The following is a 19,457-nucleotide window of genomic DNA, read 5'->3' as shown; positions in this document are numbered from 1 at the left end:
CACACATTGTAATAAATACCAGATCTGTGTTGTTGTTGTTTTTGTTGTATGTGTGTGTATTGTGTGGGTTTGGCTTACCTGCAAGAGTAGGTGGGTTCCCCCACTTTGAACACATGTCCACACAGTGGTGATGGCAGGTTCTTCTCCTGCAGGAGGGCCAAGCCAGAAGCCGGATCCTCCCCCAACAGGAGCCATTCCAGGGGAGCTAGGAGGAGTAGCTGACAAGCCAGTTCCTCCCTCTGTTCTTCCCTCTGCTCCTCCCTGCTGCTGCCCCGGCTTGGGCCCAGGCAAAAGATTCTGGGTACATACAACGCTAGATGACGGTACACCTCCTGCTGCAGATCTGTCGCCAGCAGCCACCGCTGAGAAGGAGGCAGAGGAAGATGAGGGACGTGGAGAGAGCAATACATAAATGACCTAATATCACAATGTACAATGGAAAACCTCTTGTGATTATAGTTAGAAAAGTCATCAGAATTGAAATCTCTTGACAGGTGCTCTAAAAATTTACCAACATTGTGGAATGCATGTGTGAACACAAACAGCTGAATCTGCTTGTCAGACTTTTTCTAGCCAGTCCCTAAGTGGAGGGTCTGTGTGAAGTCAGGGTGACACCGATGTGTGAGTACAACAGGTAATTGTATTCAACATTTTGTGAGCTAGTTGATGAAGACATTCACTTTACATGGAGTTTCACTCCTTACTGTTGGTCCTGAAATGTTCTAGAAAACATTAGGTGTTCATATGCGAAAGAGGCTAGACTAAGTTTCCCGATCTTTAAAGACAAGGACTCGATTTAATGTATACAGCTTCAGTGATATTTGTATTTGGTTTCCACTTGTGTTTTCTTGTATGTCACTCAATACATAAGCCGTCTTGTGAATCAACTTGACCTTTTAATTTCATTAATTTAATATCATGTAAGCTGTGAATATTCTGTTTTTTGTTTTAAAGAAAAAAATGACACCATATGACTTGATTCTATTTGGAGGAGCTTACACAATAAGCATATGGCTACAGGGACTTGCAATCACTATTCAGGTTTTAACTTCATGTGAAAGTCAACAGACAGTAGCAGGCTGTATGTACTAGCATGAAGCACAGTGTTCTTAGTAGTTTTTGTGTAAAGCAATCTGATCAATTACAGTTGTTAGGTATAGCTTTGCCATGACATGTAGCTTTGTCTAACAATGAATCTTAAACACACTACAATCAGGACTAACAGTTCCAAATTAAGAGCTATTTTGAGGAAACTATAACTAATGTTCTGTAGTACTTTTGCCTTGGACTGTCTAATCATTTGCTGCAGTGCCCCTTTCCTTTAGTGAAGCAGCAGTCAGTGATCCGCAGTAGGTTAATCCGCTATCTGTCACAGTCACTTAGTGTTACCTGCTGAGGCTCAGTGACACACTGGCCTAATCTCTCCCTGAGCTAACAACCATCTGAAATAAGGCTAACATCAAGCTACTATCCAGCATATACTGAGCTTAAGTTAGAAAGTTAGACTCAGGGGAACACCTAACTAATAAAAAACCTATATCAAGCTATCAACAGGATAGCACCCAGCTACTACGTGCCCTCATCACGGTGACAACAGTCTAACATCTAGCTAACCCTTCCACAGTGTCAAACCCTGATTATTAATCCTGGCCCTGAGATCACAGATCTGATCTGAGGACGACCTGCAGCATCAGTACAAGATCATTAGTACACCAAAAGAACGACAAAGGAACAGCAGCTACAGACCACAGTAGATTATGTTTGATGTTGGGTCCTGACCTGATACAATTAATCAATTAGACTACAGGGATTTCTATGCATTCTTCATTCAGGAACTTTGTCAGGGCTGAACGCAGTTTTTGTCAAAAATATTGAATCATGAATATTATTTAAAGTTTCAGAGCTCTACAATTTGCAGTTTGCTAGTAAACAGGAGGCACTGAGAATGCATTATAGGGCTGGGCAATTGAGTTTGTTTTTCCAATTTCGATTACTGTGCTGCATGTGTTGCGATCATTTTGTTGAAATGTTTTGTCATGTGTGGTAAATTTTTCAACATTCTTAATTATTTTCTATTTCTAGATTTTTTTCACTTATTTATTTTCAATTATTAAGTGTTCAGAATGTTAAAGGCTTAATATGTGATTTTTCACACTTAAATATAATATAAATCAAGTATATCCTCTGAAAATAACTCTGAGTCATGACTGTCTACAATGGGTGTAACACCCGAGTCCCACTGTCTGTGATGCTTTCAGAGTTTTCAGAGTCCTATCTTCAGTTTGTTTACATCGTCAGGACAGCCGGCTGACTCCTCCCCTCGTGTATAAAAGTTGTTTAATTGAGGGACTAGAGAAAAGAAGAATAACATACTGTACTCACTGTTTAACTGTGTTTCTAGATCACGCTCATTTCAGCTAAATTTACATGCAGTGTGAAGATACGAGCATAATAAAGATCGCTAGCATTAGCATGCTAACACAACAATGCAGCGCGAGTTGTTTTGGTTTCATGCTGGTGCTCAAGGGCGACATCTGCTGGATCAAAAAATCATATAGAAAGCCTTTAAAGCATTAAACAAGTGTTTAAGTTTGATAAATGCATGTAATCTACATAATCTACATGTTGTAAAATCTACAAGTAATTGTGTTAAATCATAATCTCCATACCAATCAAAATGATGAAGATAATGATTTTTGCTTAAATTGAGCAGCCCTATATTGTATGATAAAAAAACCAAAGCTTATCCATCTTAAACAACGCTAAATCCCTGACCCTCTCTTGTCCTATTTGTTGCAATACTTTGGCTTTTTTCCACAATAATTTGTCAATTTTTCAAAACTGCTGTTCATTGTAGAAGGCTAACCGAAGTAGGCCACCCACAACTTTTACATTTCACTTAGAAGAAACATCAGATGACATGTCAAACAGCCCTTTAAAAGGAGTTTCATACAGAGCAAAGCAGAAAGCTTCAGTTTAACATAGAAAGTTCAAATCCAACTTCATAATACAAGTTACTCAGACCAGGCAGGCTTTAGGTTTTGTAATCCTTTTCTTTTAAGACTGTCATAGAAACTCTCCCTCTGAAAGACGGGTAAGGGGGTTTTTATATCTTTTAATATTTTATAACTCAACATCATTCTCCTTCATCCCTTTACATGAGCATATTAAATACCAGGGTCCAATTCATTATGACATGCATGAAATTGAAAAGCCTGAAATACGATTATGTTTAATGATTGCTATTATTAGGTCAAATTAAACTAAAACGTGATCTCATTCAGGCTCTTACAATCTGCCTGTAGTTCTGTGTCACACTCAGGATTACCTTTAATTAAAGCAGCAAGCTAACAGCAGAGCTAACCACTGACCAAACACTGGTTTACATTTACTGTCTCTTCTCAGGTTTATTGTATGTCATAACATATGCTGGACAAAATCATATGACGATATTGTCAGGTGTACATTTTGCTGTGAATTGAGACTTGAACTCAATAAACTCAAACACTACATCGTCACGTCTTTGCGTGTGGTTTGGTCCAGGTTCATTTACTGTCCTGTCAATGATCCTGATCTATTTTGATTGCTGTCAAAGCCCCATGTTGGATCTACAAAGTTAGAAATAAGAGAATGGCTGTTATCTGATCCTGTGCACCAGGATTACTTTAACGCCAGTGCGGAGGTTTGTACATTACGAGGCTGTTTAGAGGATGTTGTAATTTAAAATAAACGCTGTCACTGCGTTGTACAAGGTGCCAAACACAATTGTTGGCATAAGATCGACAGTCGGTGTTTTGGCAGTGAGCTCGGAGTAACTGACAGCTGTTTTAGACACCTTCCAGATGTTTTAAAGATCACTCCGAGGCGAGCAACGAAGCTAGCATTAGCATTACAGTAGCTAGGCTGAAAAACAAGCCGAGGCGCAGGCAGTTGAAATACTAAATGTGTCGTTCAGCTAATGAAACAGCTAAATGTGACACAGTGACAGCTCAGGTGAGGGTCAGCTGGGCTTTAAATTCGGGGTACCGCTTACCGACGCGGTGTCTTTGGCGGAGAAATTCAGGAATTCAGCACATAAAGCGGATGGAAGATCTCTGTCGGACTGGGCCGCCGCCATCTTTCCTCCCTCTGCTGCTCTGTGGCTTCAACGGGGAAAAAAAGAACAACCCGGATCCGGAAATCATCAACAGCTGAGGGGGCGGGGCTAGATATTACAGTTCTACAGTCTATGGTTACAGCTCAAACAGTACTGAAGCCTTTATGGGTGTATTTCTGTTGGTGATTCACTTTTGTGGTCTTATATTGTGGAAATGGCTGCCATTCACCATTTATCAGCAGTATAGCCTACTTCACTATGAGAAGACAGCTTTAAAATACATCACATTTATATCTTTAAATTTAGCAGTCGCATTAAAGTTGTCATCACATGTTCAATCCGTTTTTTTTCACTCAATTTTATTCTTTTATAGTTAGCCTACATGTCAAAGTGAAAGGAATATGCATTGTATTGTAAACATAAAAAATGTAATCTGATTGTCATACAAGACTTAAACTCAATTCATGTTCAAACCTCTGAGATCACTTTTACAAATTCACTCCTTTTTATTCAATTATTATATAAAATCTGAGAAGGACTGCTTTCTTCTTGTGTTCTAGTCTGGTCCTGGATGATCTGGACAGATCAGTTAGGTTTATCTCCTCAGACTCAGAACTTTTAACAGTCAGACCTGGTCTGAACCAGCTGCTGGACCAGAGTCCGGAGCTGCTTTATTTCTTCTTTTATAGCCTGAAGCTCCTGGCTGTGCAGGTCCTGTTCCTGTGGTTCTTTTTCGTGTCGGTTCTTGTCTTCAATCTCCTGGTTATGTAGGTTGTGGTCTCCCAGCTCCTGATTGTCTAGGTTCTGATCCAGGTTCTGGTCTTTCTGGACATTTCTGCTGCTGATAAAAAAAAAATTTGGTCAATTTGATTTTAAAGGAAAAGTCTGTTGTTTGCAATCAGAGCTGCTTACTCAGTTTTCATTTAAAAAATAGAAGGAAATAGCACATTTGTTGGGGACTATTTTTAGCGATAGTAATTTTGAGTGAGTATTTGGGGGGAATACAATAAATGATGTATGTATTTTCGTCGCACACTGCAAGAACATCAATTAGGATTGAAATAAACAGTACTTTAATAGTTTGGTGCTCCCTTTACTTGGAACAAATTACAAAAAGACCTGAAACTTAATAAGTCAGTACCGATGGACGCTTTTTGTGGAAGTATATATATATATATATATGTAATATGATTCATATTAGTAATGCATTAATGTACTTGGTTTAATCTGTAAATTTTTATAATCATTTATCAGCAAGTATAACAATAATATATTGTATATTATTTATAAAAATCAAGTGTCTAGTAAAATGTAATGCAGAAAAAAGTACACTCAAGACTCACATGAGTAAAAGGAATTCATAATTCTAGTGAAGTACAGTTCTTGAGTAAATGTACTTGTATACTTACTTGCTTGTTTTACATTGTACACTGTCTAGTCTATTATTTACTATAGATATTTTGACTAATATGTTTTTTTTTTCGAAGAGTACCATCAGAAGAATATATCACTGATAAGTTGCAAAACTTTATAGGTCACATATTACGCAAAATACACTTTACAATGGGTTTCTAAAATTTACTGTATATGTGTACCTAGCCCGTCTAAAACCCCCCCAAATAAAAGAGAAATCCATTATCTCCAATCTTTTGCCTGCTCCACTTTCCAGAAAATGTGTGCTCAAACAGGCTGTTTTGGGATTTTCCCTTCATGACATCACAAAGGGCAGTAACCTCTCCCCCAGGTGTGTTACACTCCCACAGCTAGGTGTTAGTTCTGCCCTCTGAGTCTGCCTTCTCACTGTAAACAACAGGACATGGTGCAAGTAAGCCTGAGCGACATCCCCTTCCAGAGAGGGGGCGTGGTCAGACACAGCCGATTTGCATTTAAAGCTACAGAAACAGAAACAGTTTGTTCTGAGCAAGGCGGAAATAAAGGGGTTTATAGGCAAGATGAAATACAGGAGTCATTTTTTTGTGAGAAACTTCACAGATATGTTTAGGGGAGCTCTGAGTCTAATTTAAACATTTAGAAAAATGGGATAATATGTTACCTTTAAATGATGCATCAGGTTTTTTCTTTACAGATGGGTTCACTCAGTTCATGTATGTGAACACAGTAAACTGTGTTTTGATTAGCTGTAAACTATGATAGACCATGGTTTGATTTTCTTTTGTGTTATCCTTGTAAATTTGGTCACCACATAATCTTTTGATAGATTTGTGTAAGTGATTCTTACCCAGGGCCTCCTACTGGGTCCATGTCTTTCTGCAGCACCAGAAACTGATCCAGTGTATTCTACAGGACATAAAACACACAATTACAGTCCTCCTAATTCCTCAACAAAATTTATTATTTTATCTTACATACTTTAATCTGGGCTGTGATGTGGCCCATCTCATCATGGTAAAGGGGGTTTGTTGTAAATTCATCGTCGTAGGCCTCGGCCAGTGGTGCACAGTGGTTCGCGATGTACTGGTTGTCATAGAAACGGCGGAGGAAGGGCATGGACTCCTCTACCTGCAGGATGACTGCGGCTTGCTGCATCACAGCATTTGCCCTCGAGTTATCATGCACCCTATACGCATGCATAAAAACAAATACATGCACAAAAACACAGTCACTGCCACTGTCAGCAGACATTCAGTTAATGTCATGCAAACATTTGTGTTTACTGAATGCAGTTTTATAATCATTTATTATAACAAATTAGCTGTCAAGTAGAGATTAGTTGCCGGCTGACCCACAAAGAAAGTTTGACATACCCATGGATTCTTTGAATAATAAGCAATACCTAGAGCCCCAGTTAGAGACACAATGTATCAAAGGTTTCTCTGTCAACCAAGGCTATCCTGGGGTGTTTTGTGGGTCATATGATGCTTCCTCCAAAACAAGGAGCAATTGTGGGCTGTCTACTTCAGTCAGTTAAATCAAACATAAATTAAAGGTATAAAAGTCATTGCAGCCAAAAGCCATGACTGCTTCAAATAAGAAAAGAGACGAATGCTGCAGAAATGTATTGTGCAATGCATTCATTTATGTTAACTTTTATCACTTGATGCACTCGTATTGCCTCCTAATTTCTAAATGTATATATTTTTTGTAGATCTCCAAAACTTGAAGAAGAGCTAACCAATAACAAATTGTTCTTTGAGATATTCTAAGCTCACAGAGAACATCATAGGAAAAAGCATTAGTGGAAGGATAGGGCTTTAAAGCCAAAGGGCTTTAAAGACAAATCTAATAGAAGTTTTCATTATAACCTCGTCCAGACCAGGTGAGGTGTTAAGTCACAACAGGAAAAGCATAAAAACTGATAAAATATGAACAACTTTAGCAGGGTTCACAATGGCCGAGCGGTTAGAGGCTTCAATCCTAGTCTCAGCAGTAGTGGGTTCAAATCCAGCCACTTCCCTTTGCTGCATGACATCCCCTACAATGCCTGTACTGTCAAATAAAGGCATAAATGGTTAAAAAATAAAGTAAAATAAAAAAAAATTCTGCAGACCAGTTAATGCTCAGTTCCAATCTCTGCATTGTGCACTTATGTCCCATTGGCATTTGAAGCTTTTTGCAGTTCAGCCTGTGAGTTATATGTCATTTAACCACTGGACTATGCAACACTTTTTACAGTCATCACATTGGTAATCTTCACGTTAGCTGTTTATTAGGTCCCGAGCACGAACCGTGCGAGGACCTTCTTGAAACCCTAGCGATTATTGTTTTTATTTTTATTTTTATTTTTATCATTATTATTATTATTTCTATTGTTCCGCCACTTTGTGGCCACTTTTGAGGGTCATCAGATCTCGTGAAAAATTTGATATTTTGGTGGTTTTGTAAGCGGAGTTCGCAAAATGGCTCAGTGGTGCCCCCTTGAAATTTTCAAAATGGCCTCCCCATAAAGGTTTTTTTCACGTACACTCATGAAAATTGGTACGCATATTAAGCTTGTTGGGACGGACTAAAAATCCTCTTGTAGCGTTTCAAAAAACCTGACAGGAAGTCCACAAATTAAAGTTGAATTTCACGATAATGGCCCGAAATTTGCTCGAAATCGCCGATTTCAGCCTTCCTATTTGAACGAACTTGCCCGAGGGCGCTCATCCGATCGACGCAATCTCAGTGTCCGTGCGTTCTAGACAGGCTATCATACAGTAACAGCATATCTCGTTGTGCTCTGCACGTTATTTTGTCAAAGGGCAAAACTTGCCAAAAAAGTAAATGCTTATATCTCTGTCTAGTGTTCAATAATATTATGATTTCTTATGCATGATACGGGACCCGCCCTGAACACATCCGTGATGGACATTTTTTGGTTAGTCACAGCGCCACCTGTTGACAACAGGAAGTTACTGCTTCTCAATTAGCATTAGCCATTGCTACACGGTAGCTCATTTTCCCCTCAAAATTTGTGTGGACCATGCTAACACCTTGGCCATACAACACTTTCAAGGTCAAACGCTTACGTCCAACGCTCTCGCCATACGGGCGCGTCGCTCGCCATCGAACAGGAAGTAGTTTTTCCACGGGCTTAACATAGTCGTACTGTCCCGAAACTTCATTCTTATGATCCTGGTAGTAAAGTCAAACATCTATTTCAAACATTCAGCCCCCGCAGCACGTTGAACCTACAATTCTGAATTTTACTATGCATTTCCAACATGACAAAACCTTGCACCCACGCCCAAAACTCAACAGGAAGTCCACAAATCACATCGCCATCAAACAGGAAGTGGCTGTAACTTTATCTGATCTTCTTGAAATTACATAGGTATGATCAGGGTTGGCCTCTGAACACAGTGACACAAAACAATAATAAAGTTTAACCATAGCGCCCCCTAGTGCAAGGACCAAGTACTACATAATACATACTTTCTCGGATCTGCTTAAAATTTCCCAGGTATAATCAGGGTTGGCCTCTGAACACATAGACATAACAATCATATACTTAAACCATTACGCCCCCTACTGCAAGGAGTAAGTACTACATCTTATATACTTTGTCTGATCTTTTTCTAATTTCTCAGGTATGTTCAGGGTTGGCCTCTGAACACATTGACATAACAATCATTTACTTTAACCATAACGCCCCCTACTGCAAGGACTAAGTACTACATCCTATATATGTCTGATCTGATTGAAATTTCACATGTATGATCAGGGTTCGCCTCTGAACACATTGACATAACAATAGTCAACTTCAACCATAGCGCCCCCTACTGCAAAGAATAAGTACTACATCCTATATACAATGCTCAATTTCCTCCAAATTTCATAGCTATCATGACAGTGCCATCCTGAACTGCTCTTACAGGAAAGCATTTCAACAGTCACACACTATTGACCTGCTAAATGTTCCTCTGACGCTCTGACCACCAACACTGTGTCTGGTGTCTCCTTTGTCATATCTGTCATTTTCATTTCACTATGTTTACGCAGCCTAGAAAAAAAGAGCAGTCAAGTTTGGAAAAAAATACCAAAACTTGACTGCTCTTGTGATCTTCATTACGCTGCCTATTTTAGCATACCATAGTACAACTTTTACACAAATCGGACTGCACGGCCTGCTGCTTAGCCACGTTCTGCTGCTGCTGCACTCCCGCGGTCGCAACACACCCCGACATGCACAGGGGTGCGAGGGCCCTTCATCACCGCTTGCGTTTTTAATTATTATTATGTTCATCATGTTACTGCATATATAAAACTGAAGATCACTTCACTGCCTTTTAAACTACCCAAATTAAAGTGCTGCTGATTTATGTCAGACTACAATCCATCATCATCAGTTCTAATTTGTGTCACAGAGTGTGAAAACAATGATGGGTATCTCTGCTCAGTTATAGTTTAAGCATTTAGAAATATGTTTTGAGGATGGAGAAACTATGACCTCTGACCTCTGGAAGGTGTCAGTCAGCAAGGCCACCAGCATGTTCACACAGAGAATGGAGGAAGCAGCCAAAAAGGTCCCACACAGAAGAGGAGCCATGACATTGTCCACTTCATTCATTGCAGTGTACTCATACTCATCCACCAGAGTGATACGGTATAGACTAAACAGCAAGCCTGAGACAGATTGCATGCTGGGAACTGATGAGGAGCCTGAAGAGGGAAAAGGGACAGTTGGTTGAAAGAAATCTAAACAGCAGCTAATTTGTCAATGGTTCTAGCTTTCATGTATAAATTAGGGCTGTCAGCATCAATTAGTTATTCGCAGTTAAAATAAGGTCTGAAATATTTTGTCCCTTTAGGTGCACTGTAGCCTGGCTGACGAGTCTAAAGTCAAAGCCTTATGACTTTAAACATTTCACTTTTTTACCTTTCCTTTGAGCTGTTTTCCATTAGTTTTTGATCCGTAGCGAGTTCCTTTCTCTGTGATTAAATTAATGCCGTAACCTTCTATCTACCTCAAGGTCCTTACTTTATTTCAAAATAAAAGCAGGGTTTAATTCAAATAGCAAGTTAAGTACTCTAAGCTAAAGACAAAAAAGTAGCCTTAAGTAAGGTCTTTTACCTGATTTTTGTAATGTTAAAAGACAAAGAGTAAAGTGTCTCGAGATAACACTTGTTATGAGTTGACGCTATACAAATAAAAATTGATTGATTGATGACAAGTTGAAAAAGTACAGTATTGTATTCTTGTGGGTGTTATATGCATATTTTAGTTTTACACTTTTGACTTCAGGTCAGTTTATGTGTTACATTTCGCTGTTTATTTCCTATTTCTGTGTCCAGCCATTTTTTTATTTTTACAAATTTACGACATATGGTATAAATATCATGAACCTCAGGAACCAATCAAACCAGCTTCAGAAAGAAAACTGGAGATCCCACACACACAGACCTCCAAATATAATCCAGAAGCTGCATGCATAGGGAATGAAGATCTCAGCGTAGAGGAACAGGAAACACATCACATCCCCGACAATGTTTCCCAACATGACAATGAATGGACCCATTAACCTGCACACACAGAAACACACAGATAGATAGATAGATAGATAGATAGATCGATAGATAGATAGATGTGCTGTGTACGTCAAGAGAATGGTTGTTGTAGAGTTTTGAGTTTTGGTTCCTTCCCCTAACTGCTCCACTTCCACATCAGAGTCACGCCAAAAGACCTCAAGGTAGGATACATGATCTGTGTTTCATCACCCTGAGCGTTTTCCCTCTCTCCTCAGCTGCGTAAGGGGCCTTTACAGAATGAGACATTCTATATGATTGCAGAGGGGCAATGGTTTGGTGAGGAGAGAGGATGTGAGGAGGCAATTTAATTGAAAGAAAAAGTACCCTTTAACATCTGTATCAAAGACGATGATCCCAGTGTAACCTGACCATTGACTATCCCTCCCAAAGGAACATGAGCACTGCTAAACAATAGTCTGTAACAGTGAAACTAAACAGGTGTCTGCCTACCTAAAGGCTCTGACATGCTTCATTAGCCGCAGCCACAGAAATATGATGCTGACAGAGAACAGACGCAGGCTGAGGGTATGAAGAGTGACAGATGGTTGAAACACGTCGACCATGTGGATGCTAAACGACACTGTAAGCAGAGAGTACACCACCCAGTCAAACACATTCCTGACACACACAACACACACACACACACACACACACAGTCGTTAGTTATTTGGCCTCCTTACGTAACAAGAAAAAAAAACATTAAAAACAATAATTAATTTGTTTATAATTTCATTACATTCAACACCTTGAGAAGAACATTCTAAACTCTTTTGTTCTGGTATGTGTCTTAGGACTATAATTGATGAATTTTTCATGTGAAATAAAAGCATTGTTGTTATGACAGTCTGACTCTATCACTGTAATCATTGAATTGAATTTTTTATATACAACTATTCAAAATGTTACCTTTGACAAAAAAGTGTTTGTGTGTATATGGGTCATACCAGAGGTCATGACGGTAGTTTCCTCTCATTCTGTAAATCCTTTGGTTCTGAGCTGAGAGGAAAACTCTCTCCTACCCACACACACACACACACACACACACACACACACACACATACACACACACACACGCACACACACACACACACACACGCACACACACACACACACACACACACACACACACACACACACACGCACACGCACACACACACACACACACACACACACACACACATACACACACGCACACACACGCACACACACACGCACACACACATGCTTGTATTCTACAAGCTTTGAAATCCAGATGGTGGTCGCACATTCATATTTGGTACAAATGGATTTTACTTCATGTTGAACCTGTGATTTCCTACCTGAGGCCACATAGGATGTGAGCATTGCAGGTCATCATGGAGACGGCGCTCAGCCCACTGACGCCAGAGGCGCATCCTCTTTCTTGAGCGCAGGATGTCCTGCACCTCCCTTAGCACCTCCTCCAGAGTCAACATGAGTGCCAGAACCACAGAGAAGACCCGCCACCAGTCCTGAGTGGGACAGACAAAGTGATGGAACAGACAGATGGTTAAAAAAAAGTGTCAGCAAGGTAAAGACAGTAAGACGGACAGACAGACACATCACCTCAGGGAGGGTGTAGCGATCAGGTGAGTTTCTGTGGACAGACACAGAGATAGCCACGGTTGTCCAGGAGACATTGAATAGGATATTGAGGATAAGGAGAAGCCAAGCCCCCAGTCTGGCACCGACACACACAGGTTGGTAGAGACAAACAGGCAGGTAGAGCAGGGATATGATCATCTAAGGGTCGACTCAGTGAAGATTTACAGTGAATTAAACAAAACCAGATTGGACTTTACCTGCCGTATAGTTTCCATTTGATCTGAATCAGTTTAAGGAAGACTGGATGCATGATGAGGTCCAGTTTCCCCTGGTGCACCACCACCTCCAGCTGAGAGCAGGGACCAAACAGATTTGCTTAAGTTACACTTTTTGCTGTTAACCGCTCACAATACAGTGTGACACCTTATACATTGTTCAATACACAAGGGTCAAGACAAACTCACTTTCCAACTTTACACAGGTAATTTTTAACTGTTCACTATACATGGTTCATAAAACATGGTTCACAGTAAACAGATTGCAGCAGACCTTACTCTGTTCACTGCACAATTTTCACTGTAAACTGTTATTGCTAACTTTATGTTCTCTTCAGACTGTGGTTTGTTCACTATACACTGTACACTGTTCATATTGATCTGTACAGCACACAGTACAATGATCAATGTTCAGTGCACACTGAAGTGAGTACACGTTGCACACTGCACACTGGTTACTGGTTTGTTACATTGCTACCTCACTGCACATTATATTTTCCTTTACTATAAACTGCACACTGTTTAAATTCCACCATACACTTTTAACACTTCTGCGCTCTGTAGTTCGTTAAATCATACACTCACCACTGCACAATGAAAGCTGAAATCGGTGCAAGACAATGTAGTGTGATAAGGCAGTTTTTCCTTTCCACTGTAACTTTACTAAATGTTACGGAGTGCTCATGACGGATTAATGTTGGGTCTTATATTCTTAAATACTATAACACAAATTAAGGTCTTTAACTTCTCTTTTGGGATAAAATGTGTTATGAATTGGCGCTATACAAATACAGATTGATTGATTGATTGATTGATTAATAGTTTCCAGTTCAGCTAACTTCACACACTATAATAAAGTGAAGTTAATTTGTGAAACTTACTGGAGATGTTGGCTCACTGATGACGGCTTCTTTAAAACACAAACAGATGGTCAGTCAGACAGAGTATCAGAAGAGCAGACAGACATACCAATAAGTGAAAATGTATACAATCATATAGTAAATGGAAAAAAGCAGTATCAGTATCAGCAGTTTTAATACTAACATCAATTACAGCAAGAAGGACAACAATGCCATCGCAGTATTTTCCCAGATGACTATAAGACTAAAACTATACTGGTCTCATCTTTCTTCTGGACCAGTTGGTAGTGAGTGGAAGACCAGTAAATGACCTGTAAAAGTCCATTAAAGATGCCATGGAGAGTCATGGACCAGTGAAAAATGAATGCATTAGTGTTAGTGCTACCTTGTTGGGGAGCCTTGGTTGTTTCTGGTTCCAGCAGGTTTAGGTAGTAGAACTGCTGTCTGGTTAATCTGTCACTCACATGGAACTGGCTGAGTGCCAGCAGGGCCTGAACACAACAATATAATTATTCACAAACAAGATACACCCTGTTCTATTGTACTCTCTTCTTTTTACTGTAAGTCAATACTCATTTATTATTGGACCAGTCATAACCCTGTAAATTGTCAGTAGGTAAGTAATTGTTACCACAGGGCTCATCCGACCGGTCAGGGCAGTTATGCAGAGCTGTCCGTCAGAGTCTATCATCCCAGCCTCCGCTCCAAGCTCCAACAGCACCCGAGCTGCTTCACTGCGCTCTGAAAACACACATAGCTAGTATTGATCCGGTAGAATAAGTGGTAATATCAGTTGTGTAGTCATGGTGATATCAGTGGTGATAAGAGTGTAGAAGTAGGGGGGGATGTCTGTTATGGTTGATGATGACGGTCGTACCAAGGTTGGCAGCGAGCTGCAGTGGAGTTCTGTGTTTGTAGTCGATGCATCTGATGGAGGCTCCGGCCTGCAGCAGCAGTCTGATTGAACCTGCAGCATCATTCTTGGCAGCATAGTGAAGAGGAGTCTGCTGGTCCAGAAGAGTCCGAGCCTCTGGGTCAGCTGAGGACAGCAAATGCACAAACCCTTTGATCAGATCAGGTTTGAATAAACAGAACAAATCTGGACAATTTCAGTTTCCGATATTCTTCCCAAAATAGAAACGTACAGGAGTGTTAGTTGTTGAATGCTTTTAAAAAAAGTCATTGATTTTATTACAATGTTTATGTAGGCAGCTGAACTTTGTATATAGCCTGGAAAGAAAAGTTCAGGATTCAGGTTTTCATTACAATGTTGAAAATAATTTAGGGACATATTACGAGAATTGTACCTTAGGCACAAGAATGTAAAATAGCCCCTCCCCCCCATAGTCCTACAGCCAACCGCTCTTAGAGAAATGCAAAAGGTCCAGCTGAATCATTTTGGTCATTTTGTGTCTCCTTGTGTTCTCTATAGTCCCAAAGCCTTCATTTAACTCTGTCTGTTCACACTAACCGTTATGGTCTAGCAGGAACTGAACCATGTCCTGATAGTCCAGCGCCGAGGCCACATGAAGTGCTGTGACTCCAAACTGATCTGGTCGGAGGAGGTCTGCGCCCCGGTCGAAGAAGAATCGCAATACATCCACACTCCATGCCCTGGAAATCTGAAAAATAACAACAGAGCAGTGTTTGTGTGTGCAATTAAACTTTTATTTGTAAAAAAAAAAAATACAAATGATTGTTAATTCTATTTTTATCTGACTGTCTCTTAAAAGGCACTTGTTGGCACAAAATGTTTGAAGAGCTTATAGCCTTTATTTGATAGAACAGTTTTGAGAAAGACAAGACTGGGGGATACCGTGCTCCAAACAGGGCCAGGACTGAGAGCTGAACCTGAAGACCAGTGCGATGAAGGCTATACTGTAGTCTGTACATGGGGCACCTGCTCTACCAATTCAGCTTAACCAGCGCCCCCCAAGAAACACTTAAACTCAATGTGAGGATTGTGACTCATTGTACTGTATTTTTTGTAGCATGGCCCTGTTATAGTAAACAGCTTAAGCAAAACCAAACAAAAAAATGTAGAATTAAAAAAAATGGAAAACATCATATGATGACCTCGTGCATGATGGTCTGTCCATATCGGTCACAGCTGTTTGGATCAGCCCCGTCAGAAATCACTTCATCCAGAAACTGAAGGTCAACCTAATCAAAAACACACAAAAGGTGTGGAGGAGTAATTATTACTCACTTAATTAATTAATACTCACCTTTATAATATAATGTTTGAGAATCATCAATTAAAAAACATTGCTTCAATTCAACACCTCACCATCTACGTCACACATTTTCACTGCCTTCAAAATGTTTGTAGCATTGGTCAAATTTTGCTTCCCAGTTTGCACATTTGCCTTTCAAGGTTATTGTCATTGAACACAACTTTGGGGTACAAAGTCGCTTACATCTCTTTCAGACCTTGTTTTGTACGTATGCAGTGGTTATAATTAAGAAAATGGTCTGTGTCACCTTTAAGTTTTAGCCTAGGCAGTGTCCTATGGGTGTGTCCAGAGGGGTGGCATAGCCCCCCCTTGAAATCTGCCTAGCCACCCCAGCTGCCGCCTCAAAATGATAGCCTATCATTGGCTATTTGCCTTTTCAGAGTTTTTTAAAATCCAAACTATTTGGACTATGTAAGCTTCCTTTGCATTTCAATTAAGTTTTTAATTCATTTTCTTCCGTTAGCTCTTTAAACCATGAGGTTGGACATCTGTACAGAATTCAGTATAGAAAAAAGCTAAGAATATGTATTCCCAGTGTTCAGTCAAAACGGAGTGAGTTGAGAATGCAGTACCAACTCCAGTCCAGCTGTTGGTGACAAGGAGCTGGAGAACTCTGTGACTCACAAAATGGCTACATGGAGAAGAAGCAAACAGCAAGCAATCAGACAATCAGGGAATCCTGAACACCTGCTTGGACCTTTCACTGTCACACACACAGAGGTGAAGGAGTCAGAAGAAAGATGCTGCTGGTATGATTTCTGTTACCTTGAGGAAATGATGTTGTGCTGACAGAAAGTTATTTTACAATTTTCAGTCATTTTAATTTTCAGTAAGAATAATGATGACAATGCTGTCTGATTAATTTGAGTAGTGGAAAAGAAATGTTTATTTGAGTGATGATTAGTAATGATAACATACGTTCTTTTGTGCTTTTTCGAAGGTTATCAACCTGATTAATAATCTTCAGTTATTGCGCCAATGAAAACTACAAATAATGTGGGACTTTCAAAAAATGGAGAAAAGAAGGATGAGTTGTCCCGACCGTCCTTTCATGTGAAACCAAACCTTTAATCAAGTTTGGGCAGGAGCTGAGTGAAACCATACATAACTTGACCCCCACTATGTTTTCTAACTCTTAATGTTAAAACAGTAATATAACATCTGTATGATGCTTCAATGTAAGAAGTGGTAGTAGATATGGGGGGTGGATACAGACAGGAAAAATACATGCTATTTATTCATGTTTATGCCTGCACACATACCCCTCCCCCTGCATAGGTCGGTACCCCAGTAAGACCACCCCAGATTAAAATGTCTGTACACGCCCTTTCTAATATTTGTACCTGGTCGGTTAAGGATGCTCTGTGTTACCTGGTCACTGTCGTAGTTAGAAGCAGCCAGCTGTCTGAAGTGATTAAGAAGTTTTCGATTCAGTTGCTGGTTTTTACTCGTGTCAGTTTCATCCCTCTGCTCCTTATCACCTTCATCATCCTCAGCCAGACCTCTGTACCGTGTCTCCAACTGAACACCTGCATGTTCATCACAACATTGAAACTTTAAGAAAATTCAGATCTTGAAAATATGCTCGGACTCAGTCTCACCTTCTAGTTTTCTTCTTCTCTTCTTCCAGCGGCTGCAGGTGTACGAAGTCCACCAAGCTGCAGATTTGACTGCTTCTGACATCCTGGACTTGGACCTTTGAAGAGACCCGACTACCAGAGGACTCCCTGAGACCTGAGGGCAAATCAAAGTCCTGAGTACTGTAGTGGAAAAATACTGTGCTTACTTCTGCTGTTTATTTGTGACCGTACATAACCTCAGTCACACTGACTTGCTTTGCAACAGATGTTTGTGTGTCAGATGGACGAGAGCATCATGTAGGTGCGCTACAGTGAAATAACAATGAGTGCTAACTCATAGATAACACTAACACAAGATCAAAAGATCATCTATTATCTGCAATAAAATACACAAATACAAACGGCTTGACTTGAGATCTTTTATTCATCAAACAGAAAAATCCACGACAGTACACCCAGTGACCTGAAAGCAAAAACAAGTGCAACAATAACATTGTGATTGTAATAGTTTTTACAAGGTTCTCAAGTGTTTCGATACTTTTTTGGATTTCAACGTTTTAAAAGAATACAATATTTGTTATTTTAACAATAGATATGAAAAGTGCCAAAGCTTAAGAGTAAAACCACATCTATTTATTAAAACAGGTGAATAGAAGAGGAATGTTCTCATCAAAAACTGTAAGTATCTACAGTAAGTATGTAAGAAATGTTTCGGTATCAAAATGTTGCCAACTTATTTTTGCAATTTAGATACATGTGCAGGAGTTTAGATGTATTTTTTGGATTATAAAAGATAAGAAATGATCCAATATTTGGCAAAGAATTACAATTTTTTGCCATGGCATAAACAAGTATCAATATAATTTGATTTTAATATAGTATCATTTCAAATTCTGCTATCACGACTACCCATCAGCTTGATTTGCAAAACAGTTAAAGGCTTTCTATGTGATTTTTCACACTTAAATATAATAGAAATCAAGTATATCCTCTGAAAATAACTCTGTGAATCATGACTGTCTACAATGGGTGTAACACCCGAGTCCCACTGTCTGTGATGTTTTCAGAGTTTTCAGAGTCATATCTTCAGTTTGTTTACATCGTCGGGACGGCCGGCTGACTCCTCCCCTCGTGTATAAAAGTTGTTTAATTGAGGGACTAGAGAAAAGAAGAATAACATACTGTACTCACTGCTTAACTGTGTTTCTAGATCACGCTCATTTCAGGTAAATTTACATGCAGTGTGAAGATACCAGCATAATAAAGATTGCTAGCATTAGCATGCTAACACAACAATGCAGCGCGAGTTGTTTTGGTTTCATGCTGGATCAAAAAATCGCATAGTAAGCCTTTAAAGTGCACTGTTATTTTTCTATTTTTACCAGGAGGATGGAGTGTACTGTTTTAGTGATTTTTTATTGTTTAACTTTGCTGTCTTTATGTATTTTCAATCTCAAAGTGTGTCATGTAAAAATATGTTCTAGTGCTAACGGGTTAAGCTCCACCAAGCTGGGACTCCCAGCAGACTGAAACAAACCCTCACACTGCATGTGGACCCGACTGCTGTTTGATCTCACCTGGGTTGTGTTGGTGCTCAGAGTCATCTCCAGCTCCAATCCAGGATTCTGCAGGCCTGTTAGTCCACTCTGGTTCCCCCTCTTCATCCTGACTTTTAGAGTGTCCTCTCCTCAGGTCAGAACTCCGGACTCCCACACTGATAGACCAGCTTCTCCTCCTGAAACTAGCTTGGCCTAGAAGTTCAGGCAGGCACTACTGAAAACCTGCTGAAGCTCCTGAATCCTGCTGGAGTGCTGGTGGTTCAGAAAGCATGACCAGCTGATCTGTCTGAGTCTTTATCTCATGGTTTTTGTAGGTGA

The 19,457-nt window shown here is 39.8% G+C and overlaps 2 protein-coding genes across 7 annotated transcripts in view; both read right to left on the bottom strand.

Annotated features, from left to right (window-relative positions):
- The window catches only part of ubr2 (ubiquitin protein ligase E3 component n-recognin 2), a 35,875-nt gene extending 31,592 nt beyond the window's left edge, over positions 1-4,283 (bottom strand). For all 3 annotated transcript variants that reach the window (XM_020646108.3, XM_020646109.3, XM_029279759.2), the window contains exons 1-2: positions 4,034-4,283; positions 79-362 (exon numbers count right to left, since the gene is read on the bottom strand). In XM_020646108.3, the coding sequence (XP_020501764.2) occupies positions 79-362; positions 4,034-4,117 (368 nt within the window). In that variant the 5' untranslated portion in view covers positions 4,118-4,283. The remainder of the gene's footprint in view (positions 1-78; positions 363-4,033) is intronic.
- Positions 4,284-4,434: 151 nt separating this feature from the next.
- si:ch73-193i2.2 (transient receptor potential cation channel subfamily A member 1) lies at positions 4,435-19,457 on the bottom strand. Of its 4 annotated transcripts, none has more exons than XM_020646156.3 (19): positions 19,158-19,455; positions 17,602-17,734; positions 17,372-17,529; positions 15,840-15,926; positions 15,235-15,385; positions 14,641-14,802; positions 14,395-14,504; positions 14,149-14,254; positions 13,785-13,813; positions 12,886-12,977; positions 12,650-12,764; positions 12,385-12,555; positions 12,010-12,080; positions 11,516-11,683; positions 10,941-11,059; positions 9,994-10,198; positions 6,467-6,674; positions 6,336-6,394; positions 4,435-4,934 (listed from the first exon to the last, which is right to left on the bottom strand). In XM_020646156.3, exons 1-19 carry the CDS (start codon positions 19,242-19,244, stop codon positions 4,715-4,717), a joined length of 2,451 nt encoding a protein of 816 aa, XP_020501812.2. In that variant the 5' UTR covers positions 19,245-19,455; the 3' UTR covers positions 4,435-4,714. The 4 variants fall into 4 exon arrangements, with proteins under 4 accessions (XP_020501812.2, XP_020501810.2, XP_065815942.1 ...); XM_020646154.3 differs by having other exon boundaries at positions 4,435-4,937; positions 19,158-19,454; XM_065959870.1 differs by lacking the exon at positions 19,158-19,455 and having other exon boundaries at positions 4,435-4,937; positions 17,372-17,521; positions 17,602-17,737.

This window comes from Labrus bergylta, chromosome 10 (genome assembly GCF_963930695.1).
Source record: "Labrus bergylta chromosome 10, fLabBer1.1, whole genome shotgun sequence".
Classification (NCBI taxonomy): domain Eukaryota; kingdom Metazoa; phylum Chordata; class Actinopteri; order Labriformes; family Labridae; genus Labrus; species Labrus bergylta.
Note: the sequence above shows the minus strand (reverse complement) of the source record. Positions and strands in the feature narration are given on the sequence as shown.